Below are 21,876 nucleotides of genomic sequence, written 5' to 3'. Positions count from 1 at the left end.
AGAATAACAGTGTTGAGATATGTATAATTTTCTGTGCTGGACTAGGTGAAACGCGCAGTAAGAATATTTGTATGCGAGTATCAGTGTGTGGAAGTATGTGTGTGCGCGGCGTCTCGAAGCAGATGAAGGTAAACAGTTCAGTCGTTAGAAGCATCTGGAAGGACAGTCGGTTAATATCGGGTATAGAAGAAAGTGCTGAGACGCGTGCAGTTATGTATCGATAAATATAATAGAGATCGTCCATTAAGTAAATGTATAATTATTCAAACATTAATTAAAGGTGTAAATTTTGTGTTCCCGTAACATTATTTCGGCTTCAAAGATTCAAAATTATCAACAAACAGAATTATAAAAAGAAACGCACAGTGCTTATACACAGTTCGATCTGCGAAAAACATTCAGCTAATTTAAACTCAGTGTTCGTTTTGCTCGTTGCTCTCGTGAGCCACACAGCGGAGCCGCTATTTCAATTTCTCTATTAAAAAAGAGGAACTCACTTTCAAGCGTAGAGGAAGAATAACAACAACAACAACAACGCCAACAAGCTGATGTTGGGGCACGACTGCACCGGCGGCGAATTAAACCTGAAAGCCGTAAATTACAATCCGGCTGGTTCTCCCGAACCGTGAGCGACCATGTTCTTCGTCGGAGTGGAATTATCCGCCGGTAAACAATGCAAAATTATAATGAACGTAAAAATTCACCTTTGTCGATACGTTGAGACCCGTAGACGCGAGAACCATGACCCTTCGTTACTGTGAAATATTCAGTATTGTTCGCGACGCAGCGCTCGCTCGAGGTCGCGTGAGAGCGCGCGCGCTCGCGCATATACACGCGAGAAAACGAAACAGAGGCGGAGGAGAGCACAACAGGGACCTCGTTGTCGATGTAAATTTTTTAAGCGGCCGACTCGCGTGCATCCGTGCATCGGCCAGTTTAATTAGAAGCGAACGCCACTATTATTTCCACGCTCGTCGACGCAGGCCAACAGTAAACGTTCAAGCCGCGAACGTTTAAGTCCCTTCAATGATTTATTTCCTTTTCCAATTTGCGCGACAATGCGACCATGCGTGTACCGGTGTGCCACTCGCTTCGCTGTTTCATTCGGTGTGCGCGTTTTCTGTACCCGAGGCTTTTGTGTGCCGAGAAATTGTGGCCATGGTAACATCGTCGAATTCATCGTTGGAGAAAGACAGAAGAAAAAAAAACACGAGGATTAAAGAGAAAAGAATCACGGATACAATGGAGAAAAAGAAACCACGCGTTCTACGCGATTAAAGAAACGGCAATGGTCCCTTTAGAATGGTATCCGCGCTGGTGCAAGATATATACTTTACTTGCAACGAAGGTGTATATTTTGATTAAAATGTGAAACGTATAAAACTGTAAAAGGTAAGTTGACAATTAAGACGTGGCTTTTGTCTTAATTTATAGACGTTATTGAAATTGTACAAAATGGAATTTATCGAGCTAATTATATTATACACGTGTTTGTATTAATGTGAAATAATTACGTCGGCGAACCATTGTCCTTTTCTCTGATGTAAAACGTCAAATGAAGTGTGTAATGAATACATGTTTGCATTGATACCGTGGACAGAAGCGTAGATATATTTATATCTTTCATTGGGTAAATTTATAGTTTTGAGGATATATATCGTTCAATTGGTGTACGTTCTATCATGTAGTAGCTGTGTCTATTGAAAACTACGAGGATGGTGTACTCGAGGAAACAAACTTACGGTTTCTTGCCTGTTGCATTTTCCATGATGTTTTCTCAGAAGATTATTCGTCGCGTCCTTTTCATCGATCTACCAAAATCTGTCTCATTTAACTACAGTTTAATTAGAAATTAATCAGGACCGGAAATCAAATCAGGGGCATTTAACTTAAATTTCATTGCTTCATTCACACTCTTCCTGATTATTAAAAGAAAATATACATGAAATAAGAAATATCGAAAAATAATCGAAAACGAATTCAAATATTTGGAAACGTTCAAATTTTTTGCAATTCGAATTATTAATACAACAAATAACAAATTTTATGAATTGAAATTCCTCAGTTTGAAAATATGGAAATTATAAAACATTATCATCAGTTTTATTCGAACCAATGTTAAAAATATTTTTACATAAAACTTTAGTGTATTTACCATTGAAAGGTATCGTTCCCACCTCTATCCTTCATTTTCTACCGTGTTTTCTAAACAGAATCGCAGTTTCACGAAAGCGCAGTGTCGCGTTATGCGCGCCATATTTATCATTACATATCGGTGGCAAAATACGCACAGGCATTAATTACATTCGTACAGACGGTAATTTCCATGGTAATTCGAGCGTTTTTCGATGCACCGAATATAACGTATTCATATCACGCGGCCGCGTTCATCGTGAACACGCGATACATATATCGGGGCCATGATGTTCGCAATATTTGACAAATATTCATAGAATTCTTCTTTTAAGCTTGCGGATGGATAGACATTCAAAATATTTATTGAACGTGCTATAAAAATATGGAATATATTTTTGGTCGTGCGCCACGTTTGTTTTCGGTGTCCTCTGAATATTCTGCGACGCGGGAACGCACGCACGCGCGCGCGCTCGCGAGCGTAAAAATACATCGTGCGATAACTGCGCCTCACGATAACAGTCGCGAATGTTTCCCGATCCCTCATAACCAAACCTTCGGCCTCCCTCGATTCGGCAATGACAACTAACCCCGGAAAATTCCAAATTGTACAAGTTCCAAAGTAAACGTTACCTTTCGCTGCTTTGACAATGTGACTAACTGGACCATCGCATCGTCACGAACTTTTGGTATTACTGGGCCACGTGGACATTCGTTTCCTACATCGCCGTCGTACACACAGAGGATCGTGAACATTCGTGTAAAATTTTATTACAGCTACGGGTAATTTGATACCCGAAATTTGGAAATGTATTTTTCTGGTGAACGAACAATTTGCATGAGTCAAGCGAGTTAAATGGAGTGTGAGAGATGCGTGGTTGAAAAAGCATTCGGATTGAGTTCATGTCAGAAACTTTTTGACGAAACATTGCGAAACATGTTATTATTTCTTTGATAATTAATGTACGTTCAAAGTTGTTCCAAAGAAAATTCTAAGTTTTTATCTGAACGATCTATACAATCTAAAATATCTGTGCCATCTTCTTGTCTTTTAAATATATTTGTACCATTAAATTACTGAAATATATAGGTATATATTAATTGTTATAATTTCGGAATAAATAGTTATACAAATAAATGAATGCACACACTTTAAGGAATTTTATAGTGCAAATATATTTTAAAAATGAGACAATATATGACACCTGTTGTGAGAAATTTAAGTACCAAACTATATAATAAAATAATTCCATCGTAGATTGAGAATCATAGTGGTGTATTGCTTGTATACCGCTAATCTTCATGAAATAGTATTCTACGTTTATTATTGTAAACAATTGATCATATTTTTCCATTTAGGTCACGAAAACGTACCGTCGACAAAGAATAAAGTTATAGCTTAATCGATTATGAAATTAAAGATACGATATTTTTAACTCTACTAAATACAAATCCACAAAATCTTGAGTAACATCGTTATGGTTTATAGCTCGCTATGTGTAAAAATAACTCGTACCGTAGACAGTGACAAACAACTCGCTTAATAATCAGAAATCTACCTTATACGTATATTTCATCATGTCCGACGTTAAACGCACATAAACGTTTGCAGAGAGCGCATTACGCATTTTACCGGACACAATGAACCCATAGAGTGAACGTGGCAAAGCAGCGTGACCGTCGCAGATTGATAATAATGCGCTAAAAAGCGAACCACCCTTAGCCTATCCACCACAAGCATTCTCCAGTCTGTGATCTCGATCGACCGTGATTAATTTATTTCAGAGATTACCGGCCATTTGTACGTGCCCTTTGGCCTGCGTCAATAATACCGGTAATACACTATGATCGTCCAGCCGTTCGGTAATCGCACACCCGCTCGAAATAAACGTGCTGCATGCCGGTAGATTTCAGCGCGGGGCAGCCGCTTGATGGATTTCAACGGGAACGTTTACGCCGACGAACAACGAAATCGATCGGAAGAATCGCGGCAGGGCACATTCGACGACAACGACATCGAAAAAATTCAGCAGCTGACAAACGAGAAGAAAAGGAAGCAAGGAACCGGCCCGATAAGATCGAACGAGTCGGTGAAAAACGGTGGCGAACGGGATTTCCACCGAAATCAGCAATATCGAAGGGGGAACCAGCAGAGAGAAAATTACGCGGAAATGTACGAACATAGAAAAGATTCGGGCTACCAGGGAAGCTGTCACGATAGAAACACGAGCAATTTCACGGGTGAAAATATTTGGCAACACGGAAATCCAAATCTGTCTTATGATAATTATGGGAACAGCGTGATTGAATGCGATGCAAATAGAGCTAATGATGCGTACAGGAACTGCAAAAGCGGAATAAACATCAGCGTTGTCTCGCGGCAGCCAACGTGTGAAAATGTTGCAATGGAAAAACCAGTGTACAACGTTTCTTTTAAACACTGCTATAACAAGTGAGTATGTTATTTTAGCGTGGTAATTATGACAATGAGATAATGTGGAGTAATATTTTTCTGCGATATATGGCATAAGGTGCAGCGATGTTCTTTCCTATTCTTTCTAATTAATTATTTGTATTATTTAAATTGTTCATGTGATTGTTAATGTAGCTAAAATTATTTTCATAGTTGTGTTTTTAACTCTGTATATATCCGAACATTCTAAAATGACAGAAACTGACGTTACAACAGGGAAGCTTTTTTTTTTACACGTTTCACTTCTTTTGACATAAAAAATCTTCATAATACTATACTAAGATTGTACTCAAATACTTCACACGAAGAAACATGTACTGTATTACAGCACCAATCAAAGATCTGATCAGAAACGAAGAAGATTCTTTTCCAGGAGCAAACCAAAAGCTGGTAAAAAGTAAGAACACAGCGGGTATCTCACAACCTAAAACCAAGAAAAAGTTTATTCTCAATAGAAAAAGTTCGCTTCCAATTAAACCTAGGAGCAAACAAATTGCTGGAAGCCCTCAGAACTACCGTTGCACCTTTGAGAACTGTTGCGGGAACTGCGAACCCTACGCTGTGAAAAGACAGGACGACGACTGTGGCTCGTGTAAAAAGTGGCAGAACACGGATTTCTCTTCTAAAAACGAGTGCTTCGACGATTGTTACTGCCCTCTCAATGTGAATTCTCAACAACCTTGCGTAGTTTACGAAGAGAACGAGCCAAAATGCGATTTCCCTCCCGACGATTGTCACACGTCCAGCAAACAGTGTCTGCAGCGCGTCCATTTCGCAGAAACTGAAAATTGCGCGAGAACTGATCATTCTTCGTGTTCGTTCTGCTCGAGAAAGTGCACACCGTCCAAAGCGAGTTTGTTCGTAGAAATCGGCGAAAGCGTGGCAAACGTGAGCAACCTGACTTCCGCTCAAGCGTTTCAATGCGACGACTCGATGGGATTATTGAAAGACGACGCTCCGAGGAAAGAATACAGCGCCGTAAAAAGGAACAAGTCCGACTTGTTGAGATGTCGTAGTAAATCGAAGAAGAGCGAGCCGAAGTGCAGTTCCAGTTGTAAAGGTCGGCCAGGTGCCGTGGAACGCACTTGTTCGGATAGAATAGCGAGCATGAACATGTATCTTGATGATTATACGATCGAACAGATGCCCGAGGAACCGTTCAGCCCTGAGATGATAGGCATTATGCAGTCAAACGTGAGTTTTCAGGATCTACGTGATTGCAAGTGAGTTTGTTCGTGTTTCAGATTGTATAATATTGATGCAACTTACCGTACAATTTATACATAATAGTAGGATTATCCTACCAGTTTGCAACAACATAGGAAAACATAATTTCTCACTGTAATTAAAACCTTTACAACGATAACGAAGCAACTTCGATATTAACGTTGTATTTATTATTTATTTATTGAAAAGTGTAAAATCTTGTTATTACGATTGGTAGTTAATTATGAATTTATATTATACGTTCGATCTTTCTCTTGCAGCAACCCTTTCACTTGTAATAATTCGAGGATTTTAAGTGTAAATCGCGTCTAATTATTAACCATAACTAAATTATCAATTGATTATCGAAATGTTGAGATATATTATTATTCGGTATTGTTTACGGTCAAAATACTTGAACTGTGATAGTCTAAAATTCTTGATTCTATTGATTTTTGACTAAAATCAAATAGACTGTGATTCCAATTTAGACAAATCGAAACGCGATAGAAAAGTACTTGTTGCAGAAATATTTGGATATATTCAACCATTACTTATAGTACTTACATTGTAATACTCATAGTGTAATGCATTTAAATAATTTTCTAACCATTTTCTAGAGCGCAAACGGAAAGTGACATGTACATCAAGAGAAAGACAACTGGTTGTAATCAGCAATGCGAGACAGACGAACGTTCGTTATTGGACGATATCCGAAAACAGGTACAGGAGACGTATAAATGTTTCGTCAAAATGGTGATGACGAGTATCGGCCAGATTGTGAAACAATCTTCGAAATTAAAACGTTCGAAGAAGAGCACGAAGGACCGTTCCACGTGTGGAACATTCATAAAAAATTGCGAAGAAAATACATGTGCCAACCAATGCAATCAGTCGGAAATGTACAACGAATGCATGTACGAAGGGACGTGTTGGCAAGGAATAATAGGACAGAAATCAAACAACTGCGATATGCATTGCTGTGGAAACGTCTGTTGCGCTGGATTGCCCGAATGTCAAACACCTATGTGTCAAAGTACGTCTTTCTCTTAAAATATTTTTGCATTACCCTCACACTGCATGTACTAGAACGTTTCGTGTCGGATTTCTGTTAATTATACGATCAATTATTTTTTCATATTTTATGTATGAATTTGACACCCCGCAGTCTCCATAGCTGGCAAATTTTTTTTTAGGGTACACGTAAAACGGAATCTGTAACCGCTCGTTGCAGTTCCAAGAAAAGGAAGAAATGACACGGACGCGAATCGCCCAGAGATGCAGTGTGAGGGTTAAATTCTCCTAACACTTCTAATGCAATGGAATACTAATAATATATGACAAACTATTCTGTAACTATAACACGAAATAAACAGTTCCTTCTATAAATCCGAATATTTCGTATTTCTATATTTATTCGATCATTTTCTACACAAAGTCTCTGATTAATTCCAGTTATATTTCCCTCTAAAGTTCAACACCTGTCTTCAGATGATTATTGGAAACCTAACTGCGACACGCAAGAACAGATTCAATCAGAGAGGGAGTGCTATTTTGACCCTAGCAGAAACGTTCACAGAAACGTATATTCTCCTAACGAAGCAGCCCCTAAAGAAATACCATGTCCCAAACACAGTAGCGTTCGCAAAAAGGGTGGTGGCGATATTTCCAATCAACAAAAAAAACAGCCGACTCTGAACAAGCGCGGTGAACCATCGGGCGTGTATAATCGCGAAAATACCAGTACGAGAAATCAAGTAACTAAGCAACAAAATCAGGCGACGAGTCAATTTACTCCTCAAGACCAACAAACGGATAGAACTAACATACAACTAGACGTGAGCGTTCAAGCGAATTCCATTCGCGCGGTACTCGATCCTACGACTGCTCCTTACACAGAAAGTATAGAGTATCACAAGAGAATAAGAACCGCGAACCGATTAGAACCGTATGCAGATGAAAGAAGGGTGCCTCCTCAAAGAAAAGAGTGTCCTAGGATTCAAGAAATAGAATCCACATCGCACTCTTCTTCCAAAGAAAACCTGAAAACACCAAAAAAATCAGTTAATTCGTCAAAAAAGAAACCTTCGCCGAACCCTGCGACGCCAAAACAGGCACCCACGTCTCTGAATCTAAGACAACCATTCATCCCTGGGAGACCGGAAGTCAATGCTAGAACAGGAGTATCGACTCCAAAAAAAGATGTACAAAGAGACGTAGTAAAGCAAGAAAGAATGAGATCAAAATCCACGGTGATTGGAAAAGGTGTCCAATGTACGCTGATCAGGGAAGTGCGTATAATATGTTCAACTGTGCCGGAGGTGATTGGTCCGGTAGCAGATCTTTGCTCGTGCATGCCGAAGAAAGGAATGGCACGTCCAGATAAACCACCATCCAAAATTTCTCAAATCGGAGAAGAAAGTCCTCCTGCAACTGATGCAACTGTGGACATACCTGATGCAACTGTGGACGTGCCTGATGCAACTGTGGACGTGCCTGATGCAACTGTGGACGTGCCTGATGCAACTGTGGGCGTACCTGATGCAACTGTGGATGTACTTGATACAACTGTGAACGCACCTGATGCAACTGTGAACACATCTGATGCAACTGTGAACGCACCTGATGTAATTCTGAACTCACCTAATGTAACTGTAGAACCAAATATTGAAGAACCTGTGGAGGAGAATGTACCTGCGGTTGAGTCATCTGTAGAAACGCCATTTGTAGACGAGGATGAAACGACCGTAGATCCAACCGATGGTCCTACAGACAGTGAAGCAACACATACAGACACATCTACGATTGAAACAACCATAGCAGAATCATCCACAGAAGAAGCACCCGCGAGAAATCCTGAAGTATTAGAAACTTCTAATGTAACGCCCACTGAAACAGCCGAAGTTCCCATACCAGATGAATCTACGATAGACGAAACTGCCATGGACACGCCAAAGAAACCTGAAGAAGAATTGATTGTAACGCCAATAGTCGACAATCGTGGAGCACCGATCGAGTTCTCGAAAGATTTTAACGGGAAGAAAATGTACGTCAGCGTGCAGATGCAAACGTCGAACACGATTCTAACGCAGATCTTGTCCGAGTTTCAAGTAGGCAACAAAAAGCGGCAGGTACTGATGAGTATTAAATTACACTCGAACCTGGATGGAAATGGCGAGGATGAACAACAATCGTCAGGATCGAACAGTAGCGAAGTACGAGTACAGGTTTGCGTCTTGCTTCCGTTGTAACCAATCAACGGATGAATTCCGCTGAATATTCATTGAACGTGGTTACACCGGAGGCAGGGGTGGAAATTAATAGTCAGACAAAACGGAATGATGAAATTGAATATTCTATACAGGTGACGGCCGCTGAAAGACAGTCTCCGAGATGTGACAACTACGATCATCAGAGACGAATAAGACGAGTTACCGTTAGTCCATCCGTGTACCGTCGAACGTTGCCAACGAGGGATACATACAATTCATCGACGTACGCGTCCGTCAGCCACGCGACTTATGACAAAACTGAAACAAATTATTCGCCAGAGAATGAAAACAGCACAACCAACGGTGCCGTGTCTACAAATTTATCTAATGAAATATAGATTTTATACAAAGTATGGTTGATTCGAATAAAGGGTTTCGGATTTTTAGGGACGAATCATGTGTGCGGACCTTGCGGAAAGAAGAGGCGATGATTCAATCAGTGGTAAGAAGTCTTTTGATATATATATATGTAGTTACTGTGTATTGTTTCTGGATATTTCGTTTGAATAATTTGTTGAAGCTTGTAAATTTTAGTCGATAATTCCTTATCTAATTGTAAAACGTCTTGATGACATACAAATTTTTTTTGTTATATTTATATTTGAAATTCTAAAAGTATTATATCTTACTATTACCTGTATCCTATCGTTGATCTTGAAATAATTCAAGCATAATATTAAGCTACCTCTATAGGATGAGGAAAGTATCAGGGATAGTGCAACAATAAAGAGCTATAATTAATTCCTGTATTCATTACGTAGATGGAACAGTACTGTAAACACATTCAAGTTCTTTACGGATAAATGACATAATTTTTTGTAACCTTAAAACTTGGAACATACGACACACATGATAAATCGTAAGTGTAACTCATCATGTTTACAGTTAACGAAGCTTATAGCCAAGAGATACGCCGAACATCTTTGTGAAGCTACCAGTACAAATTATCATTTTGGACGATGCTTGACCCTAAAAAGAGGTTACTTAGCCAAACTTTAAAAAATGCATTTAAATAAATATCCTTACAAATAACGTAACATGTATCAGAACAAAAATGTCATTTAAAGATTACAGGAAAGATAGATATCAGGTATAATCTATCTTATTAAACGCTCCTTCAAAGATACAAGAATAACAAAGAAACGGTTCTTACAAAGAAAATTGCTATAAAATACAATAATAATGGCTGCGAATACCATTTTTAAGTCCAAACACAGTTCCACCGACGACGAAGAAGGTTCGATAAAGAGATTAAAAGAACTTGGAAACGCATCCTTGCTAAGGTCAGAAATAGAATACAGTCAAGGATCGGATTACGAGATGAAGAGTGGAACTAAAGACGCTTCAACTGAATTACGCATCGAAACCGATGACATACAAATAACCACGGAAATATATTCCATGACGGACCTGCCGTCCTCGTTACAAGCCGACGAAGAAACAGAACCAGAACCTGGAACGCTCGTACCAGAGTATTACGGGGACCAATGTGCGATACTTCGCGCGTACAGATGCAAAGGCGTGAACGTAACAGAATCGGATTTTCCCGAAAGTTGTCTGCGAAAAATCTCCTCAGACCAATCCCACCAATTGTCCCAAAAGAACGGCAAAGGTGAAGATGTTCGTTTGTTTCGTCTGGTAGCGACGATGCCGTGTATACCAATTGATATGATCAAACCGCAATTCAGCGGTCCTATGTGTCAAGAAACGTGTCCAAATATAAACATAACCGAATGTTCGCAAACCGAAGACACGATATCCTTGAAATCGGAAGAACAGGACGACGATCTAGAAATAGTCACGACGTCCACGATTTCAATGTTGCAAGAGAAGCTAGCAAGTAAGAAGAGCTTATCGACGGTGCAGGAATCGGAGGAGGAAGATGACAAAGTTCTGGAAACGTCAAATACCGATGAGAAACAAAATAAAGAACGGAATGAAAGGCGAAGTGTCTGTGTTGGCCCAGCGGATTCGCTTCCCGCTGATAAAGAAACCAACACAAATTCGCGGAAACCACGCAGGAATATATTTGAAACAGAATCGATAATGTCGAATCGTTCGTCTATCTGGTTCGAGAGGCCGCGAATTGAAAAGAATCGCAGAGCGATTTGTACTCGAACGAACGAAAACTGTTCTTCGAACGCGAGAATAAGCGGCCACCTGTCCTACTGTGCTAACGTTCGCCCATCGGCCAGCCATTGTATGACGCAATGCGAAATACTTAGAAACGGTCCAAGATTTACTTATTCGACTGCCACTGAGATAAATTCTTGCGAATCGTTTGCCAATAGTTGGTGTCACGTTCTACCGAGCAGATGGAGAAATCCGAACGAATATTGGTCGACAGCAGACTGTTGGATCCCCAAAAGCCATCAGCTCGGCAGGATAAATAATACCTACGGGTGCTCGATAACTGGAGGATCGCTCGAGATTTGCGCGCGCTACTCTCCGAATTGTAACAATGCGTGCGGTCGATATTACTTAAATGTCGACAAAGCCTACAATACCAGTGGAAGGAACTATCCGTGCAACAGTGGATATAATATTTGGAACGCGAACATGTACCACAACACAGCTACAAATCAGACATTCCGTCACACTCCTGCTAGTTATTGTTACTCTTTTAACTCGTGGTACTGACATATTATTTAACCATGGTCAAAACTGTAATTATTCGACAACGTAATTTTTATGTTCACGATGCCACCACCGCGGCTGTTCATAGTAACGTTGCAAAAAATAATAAAAAAAGTGAAGACGACCGGAATCGCACCATTTGCTTTTCGATAATAATACAAACTATCTGTACTAATATTATAGAAATTTCTTCACATAACTGTATATAATGAAACTATACATATAGTAAGATATAATAACTAAATGATAGTTACAAATATTCATTTAATGTCTCTTTCGCAACGTCTATTTATTTTCTTACTATAAAAATACACAACGTAAAAATTCTTTAAAGAGAGTTAATTTTTATAGTACAAGATTGGAACATCGTTTTGGAACCCTCACAAAACAACGTGAAAACACGCTGTAACTTTAAACAACAACCTAAATTGAACCAGGTTTAAATTACCCACTAATTACGTACGCTCTAACATAAAGCATAATTAAGTGACGCAGTGAATACGTTAATATAGCCCAGCGAATCCCAGCAACGACAATAAAAAACGATTTACAAGACATGTTACGTTTTACCTAGCGTGCAATAATTTTGAAAATCGTGAACGGAGGGACTAGAAGTTAAAGCGTTCCTTGGACCGAGCTTCAAAGTTCCGGCTAAACAAATTTCTTCACTGTAAGGATGTCGCGACATTATAAGTGGTCCTGGTGGTCAGCAACTACGAGAAGAGAAGGAAAGAACGTGAAAGTTTGTTGCAAAGTTCGTCGGCGGCCAACGTACCAGAAATTCTGAACCGGAGCATCCGCTTCAAGCTAAAACCTGCGTACGACGTGTAATTACTGTCGGGTGGCTCGTTGTCATGTCGCCGAGTGTAATAAAAATTCTAGGGAAATACAATTATCGTGTCCCGCAGTACCAATTTTAACAAGGCATTTTAAACGCTACCGCTGCATATGCATGAAATTTAGAAAATTGCTAGGAGACTAGGGAGGAAATGTGATATTTTTGTTGCTTTGAAAAAAAAAGGTACGTGTTTATTCGGGCCGTGCTAAGAAGTAATTATAATTACTGTCGTAAAGAGTAATTTTATCCTGTACATTATCTTTATCAGCTTAAACACGATGCAATTTTTCTTATATGCTTTCCCAATATTTTGACTACATTCCTTTCATTTTATTTTTAAAATACTGCAAATAAATGATGCATCTACAGAAAATGTACATCTGAGTTTTGAAGATATTGTAAAAGGAGTAAAAATTTTACTCTGAATTATTTACAACTCTAAAATAGTTTTAGCACTGCTTATTATGTACATCAAAATTTGTTTCTTCTATTTATTTTTTAATTTTCAAACAATGTTTTATAGGTATAAAAGCAATAATTACACACATAGAAGTAATAATAGAAATAAAAACGGTAATAACATATCTTCAATGAAGAAATTGCACACATCCCGCGAAGGAAATATTATACACGAACACAACGGACATTGTACAGCAAAGTTGCAACAGCAGTCTGCGGCTCGTAAAATATAAAACGCTCGGATATTTCGCGACAACGGGTCTTAAGAGAACATTCCGGTACCGTAAATGGCTTTCGCGGTCAGCTATACTCGAGACGAAAACTTCAACGAAGTTTACCGCGAGCTTCTTCTGTCTTCCAGCTACCGGAAACTCGACTAGACCACCTCGACTCGACCAAAAACCGTGTACAAGATGCGCCACCGAGAGTACGATTTTCTCGCGTTGTACCTCGCTATAATTTTTTCTCCAAGGAAACTCGCTTCTTCTCCCTTCTTTTTCCCTCTCTTCTTCTTTTTCCCGTTATTTTCTAAGAGAAAAAACTATCGCACGGTGAGGTCGATGGGAAAAACGGCGAATCCAAGCGGTTACTGCGTATCCGGAAATATGAGGGAAAAGGTAAAAATGTCACGAAGCTCATAAAACGATGGCTTTCAAGGAAACTCGAGAACTCTTCAGCGTCCCTCGGCTAAAATCTCGACAGCGCGCTGTTCAGGAATATTTCGTGGCCAGCGTAACATCCCCGTACGAGCGAGCTTAAGAGAAGATCCTGGTACCTTAAGTGGCTTTAATGGTCAGTGTCCATTGAGACGAAAATTTCGAGCAACTTTGCCCCGAAGTTTGCCAGAAGCCAGCGTACAAGATACGCGGCCTCTGCCACCGCCTGAGTGCCAAGTATCACTTAGGACACGTGAGTAATCCTGAGAAGAACACGTATACCTCGATGCAACGTCGTCATCAGTACCGAATACTCTCTGGCTGGCAAGTTGAAGCAACGTTACGAAACCGCAGAGAGACGATGTGATTTGCAAAGTTGAGACGGGAACGCGAGTTTGAAAACCGAGAACGGTTGCAAGGACTATGGTGAACGACCTTGAAGCTTAAACGAAAAAAGATGATCAGCGAAGTTCTTCAATTAGCGAATTTTTTTATCGATGATTGAAATCATGTGGATGACAAATTCAGCGGTATGATATTATTATTATTTATCCTTAATTGGTAATAAATAAAAATTAAGCGAAAATGTAAGTAAATATATTTTAACTTAATTAATTTATTTGGAATCACGCTTTCAATTTAATATTTGGCGTTCCATATCGTATGTTCGTCAAATAAAATGAATTCATACTGAATATTAATTTATACGGTAAAATGTAGATTGACCATTTTCGTTGCATCTAGATTGTAGGAATTATATTAATTATTTAATTTTTATACATGGCTGTCTTCTTCAAAATCACTTTTCTTCGTCATGTGTAAATTTAATTTCGTTTGTAATTTCCTAATGTTACTCATAATTTAAACGTAATATTCGGACACGCTTTTAAAAATCGGACGAAGCACTCAATTTCACAGAATTGAATTAGGTAACGAAATAAACCATCAGCGAGAAGGGTAAATGTGTCTGGTTACTACAGGATTTATCAAGTAATAATGTAGTTATAAAGGTGCTCGAAACGAAATTTCCAGCCCTCAATAAATGGGATAAACTCGCCGATAATTCGTTAGAATAAAGTTGAAACTTCGCCAGTGTTTAAATGTTACACAATACATTGGATATTTGGTTTGAAAGCAACGGCAACGGAACAATCTCTTGATTCAATATTTAATATCATAACGAAACCAAACTAATTTTCCCGTGTAATTAGTATTGATCTGAAGTGACTGCGCCGAGCGTTGCTCGGAAAGATTTCAATATTTTTCGTATAATCTAACCTAAATCGAGAAAGTTTGTGCCATTCAAGAACAATTTCGCTATTGATCATGAAAATCTTTAATTGTTTAAACAATACGCCTTATCGACCGCGTAGAGTCCTCTGCGTTTCCAAGTTATCCTCGTTGGAGTTCCTGCGATCACAGAACCCCAATCTGAACGAAGATCAAATATTGTCAATGTTGAAAGAGCGTGGAAAAGATCCGAACGAAATTTTTACCGAGCATCAACAACAGATTACTTGCGAACAAAATCTAGCAGCGATTCTAAAAAAGCTCGACATCAATTTTTCTATTACGAAAAGGTAACGCGAAAGATTATTACGTAATAAAGTTTAATGTCCGATGAAACGGCTACGCCTGTATGCAACAAATATAAAGAAGAAAGATAAAATGCAGCGGGTGCTTCAGAAATGTTCGCGTCTCTTTCCCTTTATGACTTTATGATCTCTCACTTTTATATTTTCAGATAGTAGCTTAATTACCTCTGTAATTAACGCATTGACAACCGTTCGAATAGATTTATCATTTCGTGTCTCATCGTTCGTCATATTATAAGAAACGATGCTTCACTCTTATTCATTAACTTCTCTTCTTCAATACCTTTCGGCAGATACCATAAACATTATTTTCGAATTATTATATTATCTATTAATTTCTATAAAAAGAAATTTACGATTTTTATAATTTTAAAAATTTGCAGCAAAATATTCTTCTCGAAATAAATTCTACCAAATTTTGGAATTAATATTTTTGTTCCTTTTTTTTTTTTTTTTAATATTGAATGTTACTTTTGAACTCGCGTTGTTTGCTTAAGATAATTTTACGATGATACTATTAATATCACCGCTATGATAATATTTGCTACGATAATATTCGAACTTTCATTATATGTATATTATTTATATTTCATTGCACAGGATAGCAGACGCATGGAAATTTATGAATTGGGCGGATTTGGTGATTCCGATAGGTGGAGATGGCACGTTTTTGCTATCCTCCAAATTAATTACAGACAACGTGAAACCTGTGTTGGGCATCAATCCCAGCATCCGATCGAACGACAATAACATTTTTACGCTTCCTCCGAAATACGCGACGGACATCGAAAGCATATTTGAGCGACTTCATACAGGAAAATACACGCTATTGATGCGGAGTCGCATTCGAACAGTGATGAATGGAGAAGGACTTTACAGACGACCTTTTCATATACACGAGAAGAGCCGTACACAAGGAGAGAAAAGAGCCGAGTGGGTACATTATAGAGAAGTTATTCTCTCTGATCCGCGTTTGTTCTACCCTGTCAGAAATCAATATGTGCATTTTTATTCGTTACTTTTACAATGCGGTAGCTGCAGGAAATTTTTCTTTTTCGAGACTCTCGATTCCTCTTCTTCCCTTCCTCCCCACTTTCGTTCACAAGATGTACTTTTAATCTCCTGTCAATTCATACACACTTACATTATGCCCTATATGTTGAAAATATTCCTGTCAATTCCGTTCTATCGCATCTTGAAATGCACGACCGCGTTTTGAAATTCACATAACGCATTTTTTATCAATTTGTAATTGACAAACTCTAGAATTGTTCAAAACGATACAGATTTCTCTGTCCATTTTGTAACAGAATTGCAATTGAAGTAATATATTTATCTTTAGCGAAGTTTTACAAACCACCAGTTGCAAATTAATAGCGTGGATAAATTCTTTTATATGGCACGGTAACATGTTTGATAATAAATCAGGTACAGCTCTACACGTCAATTTCACAAATTGCAAGCCATCCAATTCCATCTAATCACGTGAAGTACTAAAATTATGCAACAGAAATCTATAAGCCATAACTTCCATCATAATATTATTACTCCTCTAATATTATTAGTTGATAAAACGTGCGCAACAAAACGTAGGCAGAGAATAACACGCGAGCAACAGAATATTTATTTTCTTATTCTCGTGAATTTGTTACGTACGCTGTTTCGAGTCTTTGTTTTGGCTCCCATTCTGCAGATTAAACTTTACGCGTTCCTTCGGTGGTTCTTAGACTTAAATTACGTTGGTAAAAACTATAAAATGCCCGCAACAAGCTACCTTTCTCTCACTCTCTCCTTGAAGGAATCGCATAACGGAGTTCTTTCTCCGGGCAATCTATTCTCTTAAGTTTTAAGTAAGCCGTGCGTATCGCCGATTCTACGTTTTCATAAAGGCCGTAATGCGTCTTCATTTCACGGCCGGTCCTCTCTACCGAGTAGTTTCAAGTTATAACCTCCTGTACGCCGGAACTTCGGCAGTTAGAACTTGTAAATTACAATAACCGTGTAGCTACGAGTTATACAAAGAAGACGTAACTTTTTAATTGTATATAACAGGAATTTTACGAGAAATCGTAATTTATACGGATGGGAAGAAACAGAATCGTGGATTTCTATTTATTTGGACAATTTATCGAAAAAAATGCGAGACAAATTGCATTCAGTTTGCATTCAGATGCTATCGTCACTTTGATATCTTTAATTATCGTATAGGAATATTAGATAATCGAATTTGCTCAACGTAAAGGTAAAATTTATAAATCTGTACAGATCGATCGCAAATCTTTGCTCGTGCATGATAGAGGAAAACAGTTTACTGAAAAAAATACAAGTTGATAAAAAATTATATTCAGTTATTAATAATTGTTATCGTGAACATTATATTGTATACACGCAATTATCAATATATCGTGAATATTTTACAACTGAGTCCACCTATTGTAACGCGTAACAAATGATTATTAATTAATTTAGTACCAATTATTCGTTAATATTGATCGAATTTTCTATTTATAGGAAAACGTTTAATATTAATGTAATTACTCTATCGCTGGAGTTTCGTTATTCTAAATGCATCGTGAGTTCATCATTAACGTCGTTCTTCATTACTCTTCATTAAAATTTCTTCGTCCTCTTCCACGCTCGTCCTTCATTAATGCCATTAAAACTAAATAAGCTCGTTTCTCCGAGCACCAAGCGCTTTATACGTTTTTACGTATTCTTATTCTTCGACGAGAAGTTCTTCCCTTCGTCACCTTCGTTCCTGCAGAAACGCAAGAAGAAACGAATGTAAAACACGACCAAGCATTGATCAATCTCATTAACCGCTTTAATTAAGGTTAATTGAATTCTCAGAGCTCTTGCACGAACGACACAAAGGAAAATAGCGGACTCACTTCAACCACGGCAGAGGACTTTGCCTTGGCTGGCATTGAACGAAGTTAGTTGCACGAAATTTCCTTTAATCAAGCGCTATACGACATTTATAAGAATATTCGATAATTCATGGCCAATATTTCTTACGTGAAATTTAGGTATTTATAGGAGAATTTTTGGCAGTCAGACCAATAACTTTACAAATCGGAATTGAAGATCAAGAACCGCATCAAGTTCGAAGTTCAGGTATGTGCGTTTGTACAGGTACTGGCTCCCAATTCTGGTACAAATCTATTAACATTCAATCGGCCGAAACCGTTCGATGTATCGTCGAAATAGCCACCGGCATTAAATTAAGCAACGAGGAAACCAACGAATTACTCCACAAATATCATCAAGCTCTCATCTATTCCCCAGGTAACTGAATTGTTCAACGTCAGTAACTATGATCAAGTAAATAATGGCTAAGGTAATAACGTTTCGATTAGTGAATGAAGAATTTACAATTATAACTCTCTTTGGTAAAATCTGATAATATAAGAAATGATAAGACAAAGTAGAAGAAAAGATAATAGAACCTTTTGTCTCGAATTTGCTTGCTCTGAGAAAACGTTTTTAGTGCGGATGCTTTTTCAGACGATTTGAACATGGTATACATGATCCGCGAAATGTATCATACTACACGTTGCAAGAACCAGAAATGTTGCCCGGACAGACAAAAGTGCAACAAGCTTACTGTGAAATCCTGTGGCTTTGACGCTGGCTTGGTGATAGACGGAAGCATTTCTTTGCCCTTCAACGACGGCACTATCGCAACTTTCGATATCAAACCTGAATATTCGTTGAGAAGCATCATGCTCACTTGATGTACAGTTATCATGTAGCTGCACTAAAACAAGTTTCTCTAGGAAGCGAGCTTGTGTGGTAGAACTTTTCACAGGAATATCAGTGTCCGATCGACAAATTAAAAGTAAAATTCTTCTCGCATTTCTCTTTTCTACTTCCCGTTCCGTACTTTTATTTTCTACTGTTTAATCTTATTTCATTTATGAACATTTATTTTATGCGGAATATCGAAATTTTGTTATCGTTTAATTTATCTAACTTTTGCATATAAAAATTATCTAATAAATAACGATTTTTCTTTCATATGGACAAACGAAGAAAGAGAGCTTTTCCTTTTACGATCTTCCGGTTTCCGCTTTAATGCAGTCCGATTTCTTATTTATCTCTAATGACGGAGGCGTAGGGCAAAGTAGCAAGTAATTGCGCGCATTTGTTCCGAAAATGAAGGTAGTCTGAGACCAAAAGATAGGAAGAGCCGGTTATTTCACCGGCAAAGGGCAGCCTGGTCTTTTTCTACAACAAGAGGGAGAGTGAAATACCTTTCCAGCTCCGTTTTCCGTTTCCTTGCAAGGAGGCGAACCACGTCCAGACTTCCATTAACCCCGTAATTTCGGTTTTGGCTAAACCGCAGACACCCCGACCTTCGAGATCAGGTGTTCATACTTGCTGTTTGTGTACGAATAAACATTCAAAGATACTCACACAGTCCGCAAGGTATACAGGATGGTTTACTTGCTGCTCTGGTCAAATACACGAATTCTGGTTTGGATTTCTTAACCAGAAATAATAGCACTTTATTATATAGTTAACTCTGCTTCGTGTCTCCTATCTCATGTCTTTTAAGATAAGATCTTTCATAGAAATGTATTCTTACATGAAAGTACGTCTGGAACTGTGATAATTAAAAATGAAATTATACAAAAGTAAAAAAAGAAAAAAGAAAAAGAAAAAGCTTAAAATTCTAAGGGAAAGACTGAAGTTATAAAATGAAAACGACGAGATAAGAAATGGTATAATAGAAATAAAAAGATACGTGGCACCGCTCCAAACTCTAAAATAGTACACTTCACAGGCAATTTCAAGAACAAGGAAGAAGACGATGTCATAAAACGGTAGTAATAAACCTGGAAGTATATCAAACAAATGAAAGAAATGAAAAGATATGAAAATAAAATGTAAGTACACTTTGTCAAAGGTTAATTGCAGCAGATTTCGTAATTATTTAAATGAGAAATTCTTTGCTGCGCGCTGTTGGCGTTCCATTTACTTCTGTTTATTTCAAACTGGCGGAAGATTGTTTTAATTTACCAAATGTATTAAATGAATTGTAATTAGGAAGCTTGAAAACAAAATTTGTCAGTTAACAACACACCCTATATGCAGATTACTGTATACATACTCGTTCGGCTATATGCACTGTTTTTGTACTCCTCGAGCGCAAATTGTGGATGCTTGAGACACAGGATACCTAAGTAAAGTAGCCACTACCGACATTTTCGGGACAAGTACGTAAAGCAGCCGTTGTAAAAAAGTAGAAAGGCTGTAAAGGTCGGGCTTTACGCGTACCAACCGAATGTGTCGGAAACTTTAGTGTTATTTAAAACGATGCCCGAAAATCCTCCTCCTTGAACTTGTGTCAATAATCACTTTGCGACTTGAAGAATATTTTTCGCTCTTTGTTTGAATACAACTGAGTCAAAAGTTTATTGTACCGATTCATCGTCAAAAATATTCGTATACTCTGTAAAAAGAAATGTTTTATAGTCCACTTCTATTAAACTAAAATGTCACAAAAATTCAGTGCAAAGGTAGTTCGTTTTATGCCAAGACGCCTAAAAGCTATTTTATTATTGCTTTATGTCTATGTTAGAAAGTAAATATGTTATCGTGTTACGTATGCTTTATTTAAATAGAAATAGCCTTTCTGGTGTACGGGGACTTTTATGAGTGACTGTAGATCTGAATTTCTTTATTCTACTTATGAGAACAAGAAAACATCAGAATAGTAATTTGAATAGAGTTGTTTGGAAAAATTCTTCGTAGAAGACAAAAGCAGATTATTGTTCATGTGATTTTGGATAATTTGGTTTCCATAGAATAGTCGATAGAATAATGGATTTAGAAAGTGTTCAACCTTACGAAGACTAATTAGGGTGAATTCAACAAAATTCGGGAGTAGAATCATTAACTTATTAAAATAGGTTCTCAATCGGATGTCTGAGAAACCAAGAACCAGTCTCATTAATCCCTACGAAAGACCCAATCCGTGAAGAACAATGGAGATCCGCCCCAGACGGACTCATCGAAGACAAACAAACGCACGGCCGACCAAGAACAACGGACGACATCGACCAAGCCTTTGTACTTCGTAATTGAACGCCGCTGTCTTCTGCTCGCACAAGTTTTAGACGCTTCCAACCCAACAAAGGTTCGGCTAAAAGGAAACAGAACTGGGAATTTTGGAACAACGAAATTTGATACTTTTACAGAAACTTCAAGTATATCGATCGTCCCCTTTCTCGGAATTTGTTCAATTTCTATAGTGACCCTTAATTTGGTCGATAATAGTGATCGATGATTATGTTTTATTATTAATTATTCATCAAATATTATCATAATATCAATTAAATTTATTTTGAAATTAACGATTACACGATCTGATTAGGAGAAGATACGCTGTATTATTGTAGACCTATTTGTTCCAATACTGAACACAAAATTGAAAAACAACCAAGTTAATGGGTAAAATATTTTATAGAAAGCAATAAACGTGAAATCGACGTCAAAAAGATGAAAGGTAAAAATCGTAAACGAAATTTTTAACACGAGTTAAAGCAGTTTGGGGATTAGACGGGATACCAAGGAACTGAAAACACAATTTTCCTATGGT

At 38.0% G+C, this 21,876-nt stretch overlaps 2 protein-coding genes across 14 annotated transcripts; both read left to right on the top strand.

Moving 5' to 3' along the window:
- Positions 1-246: 246 nt before the first annotated feature.
- LOC122568180 lies at positions 247-15,971 on the top strand. 13 transcript variants are annotated; one of them, XM_043727608.1, is made up of 10 exons: positions 247-1,392; positions 3,919-3,967; positions 4,041-4,585; positions 4,935-5,003; positions 5,089-5,829; positions 6,433-6,848; positions 7,268-9,027; positions 9,177-9,387; positions 9,472-9,526; positions 9,970-10,107. In XM_043727608.1, exons 3-9 carry the CDS (start codon positions 4,065-4,067, stop codon positions 9,513-9,515), a joined length of 3,762 nt encoding a protein of 1,253 aa, XP_043583543.1. In that variant the 5' UTR covers positions 247-1,392; positions 3,919-3,967; positions 4,041-4,064; the 3' UTR covers positions 9,516-9,526; positions 9,970-10,107. The 13 variants fall into 13 exon arrangements, 12 of the variants coding, with proteins under 12 accessions (XP_043583543.1, XP_043583537.1, XP_043583540.1 ...); XM_043727609.1 differs by lacking the exon at positions 247-1,392 and adding an exon at positions 1,405-2,916; XM_043727602.1 differs by having other exon boundaries at positions 3,746-4,585.
- On the top strand, positions 14,137-20,973 carry LOC122568181 (NAD kinase 2, mitochondrial-like). Its single transcript, XM_043727615.1, has 5 exons — positions 14,137-14,204; positions 15,875-16,202; positions 18,120-18,204; positions 18,299-18,557; positions 18,777-20,973. Exons 2-5 carry the CDS (start codon positions 15,892-15,894, stop codon positions 19,004-19,006), a joined length of 885 nt encoding a protein of 294 aa, XP_043583550.1. The 5' UTR covers positions 14,137-14,204; positions 15,875-15,891; the 3' UTR covers positions 19,007-20,973.
- The last annotated feature ends 903 nt before the right edge of the window (positions 20,974-21,876 follow it).

The sequence above is a fragment of the Bombus pyrosoma genome, linkage group LG6 (genome assembly GCF_014825855.1).
Source record: "Bombus pyrosoma isolate SC7728 linkage group LG6, ASM1482585v1, whole genome shotgun sequence".
NCBI lineage: Eukaryota > Metazoa > Arthropoda > Insecta > Hymenoptera > Apidae > Bombus > Bombus pyrosoma.
The sequence above is the reverse complement of the archived record's forward strand: the minus strand, read 5'-3'. Positions and strand labels throughout refer to the sequence as shown.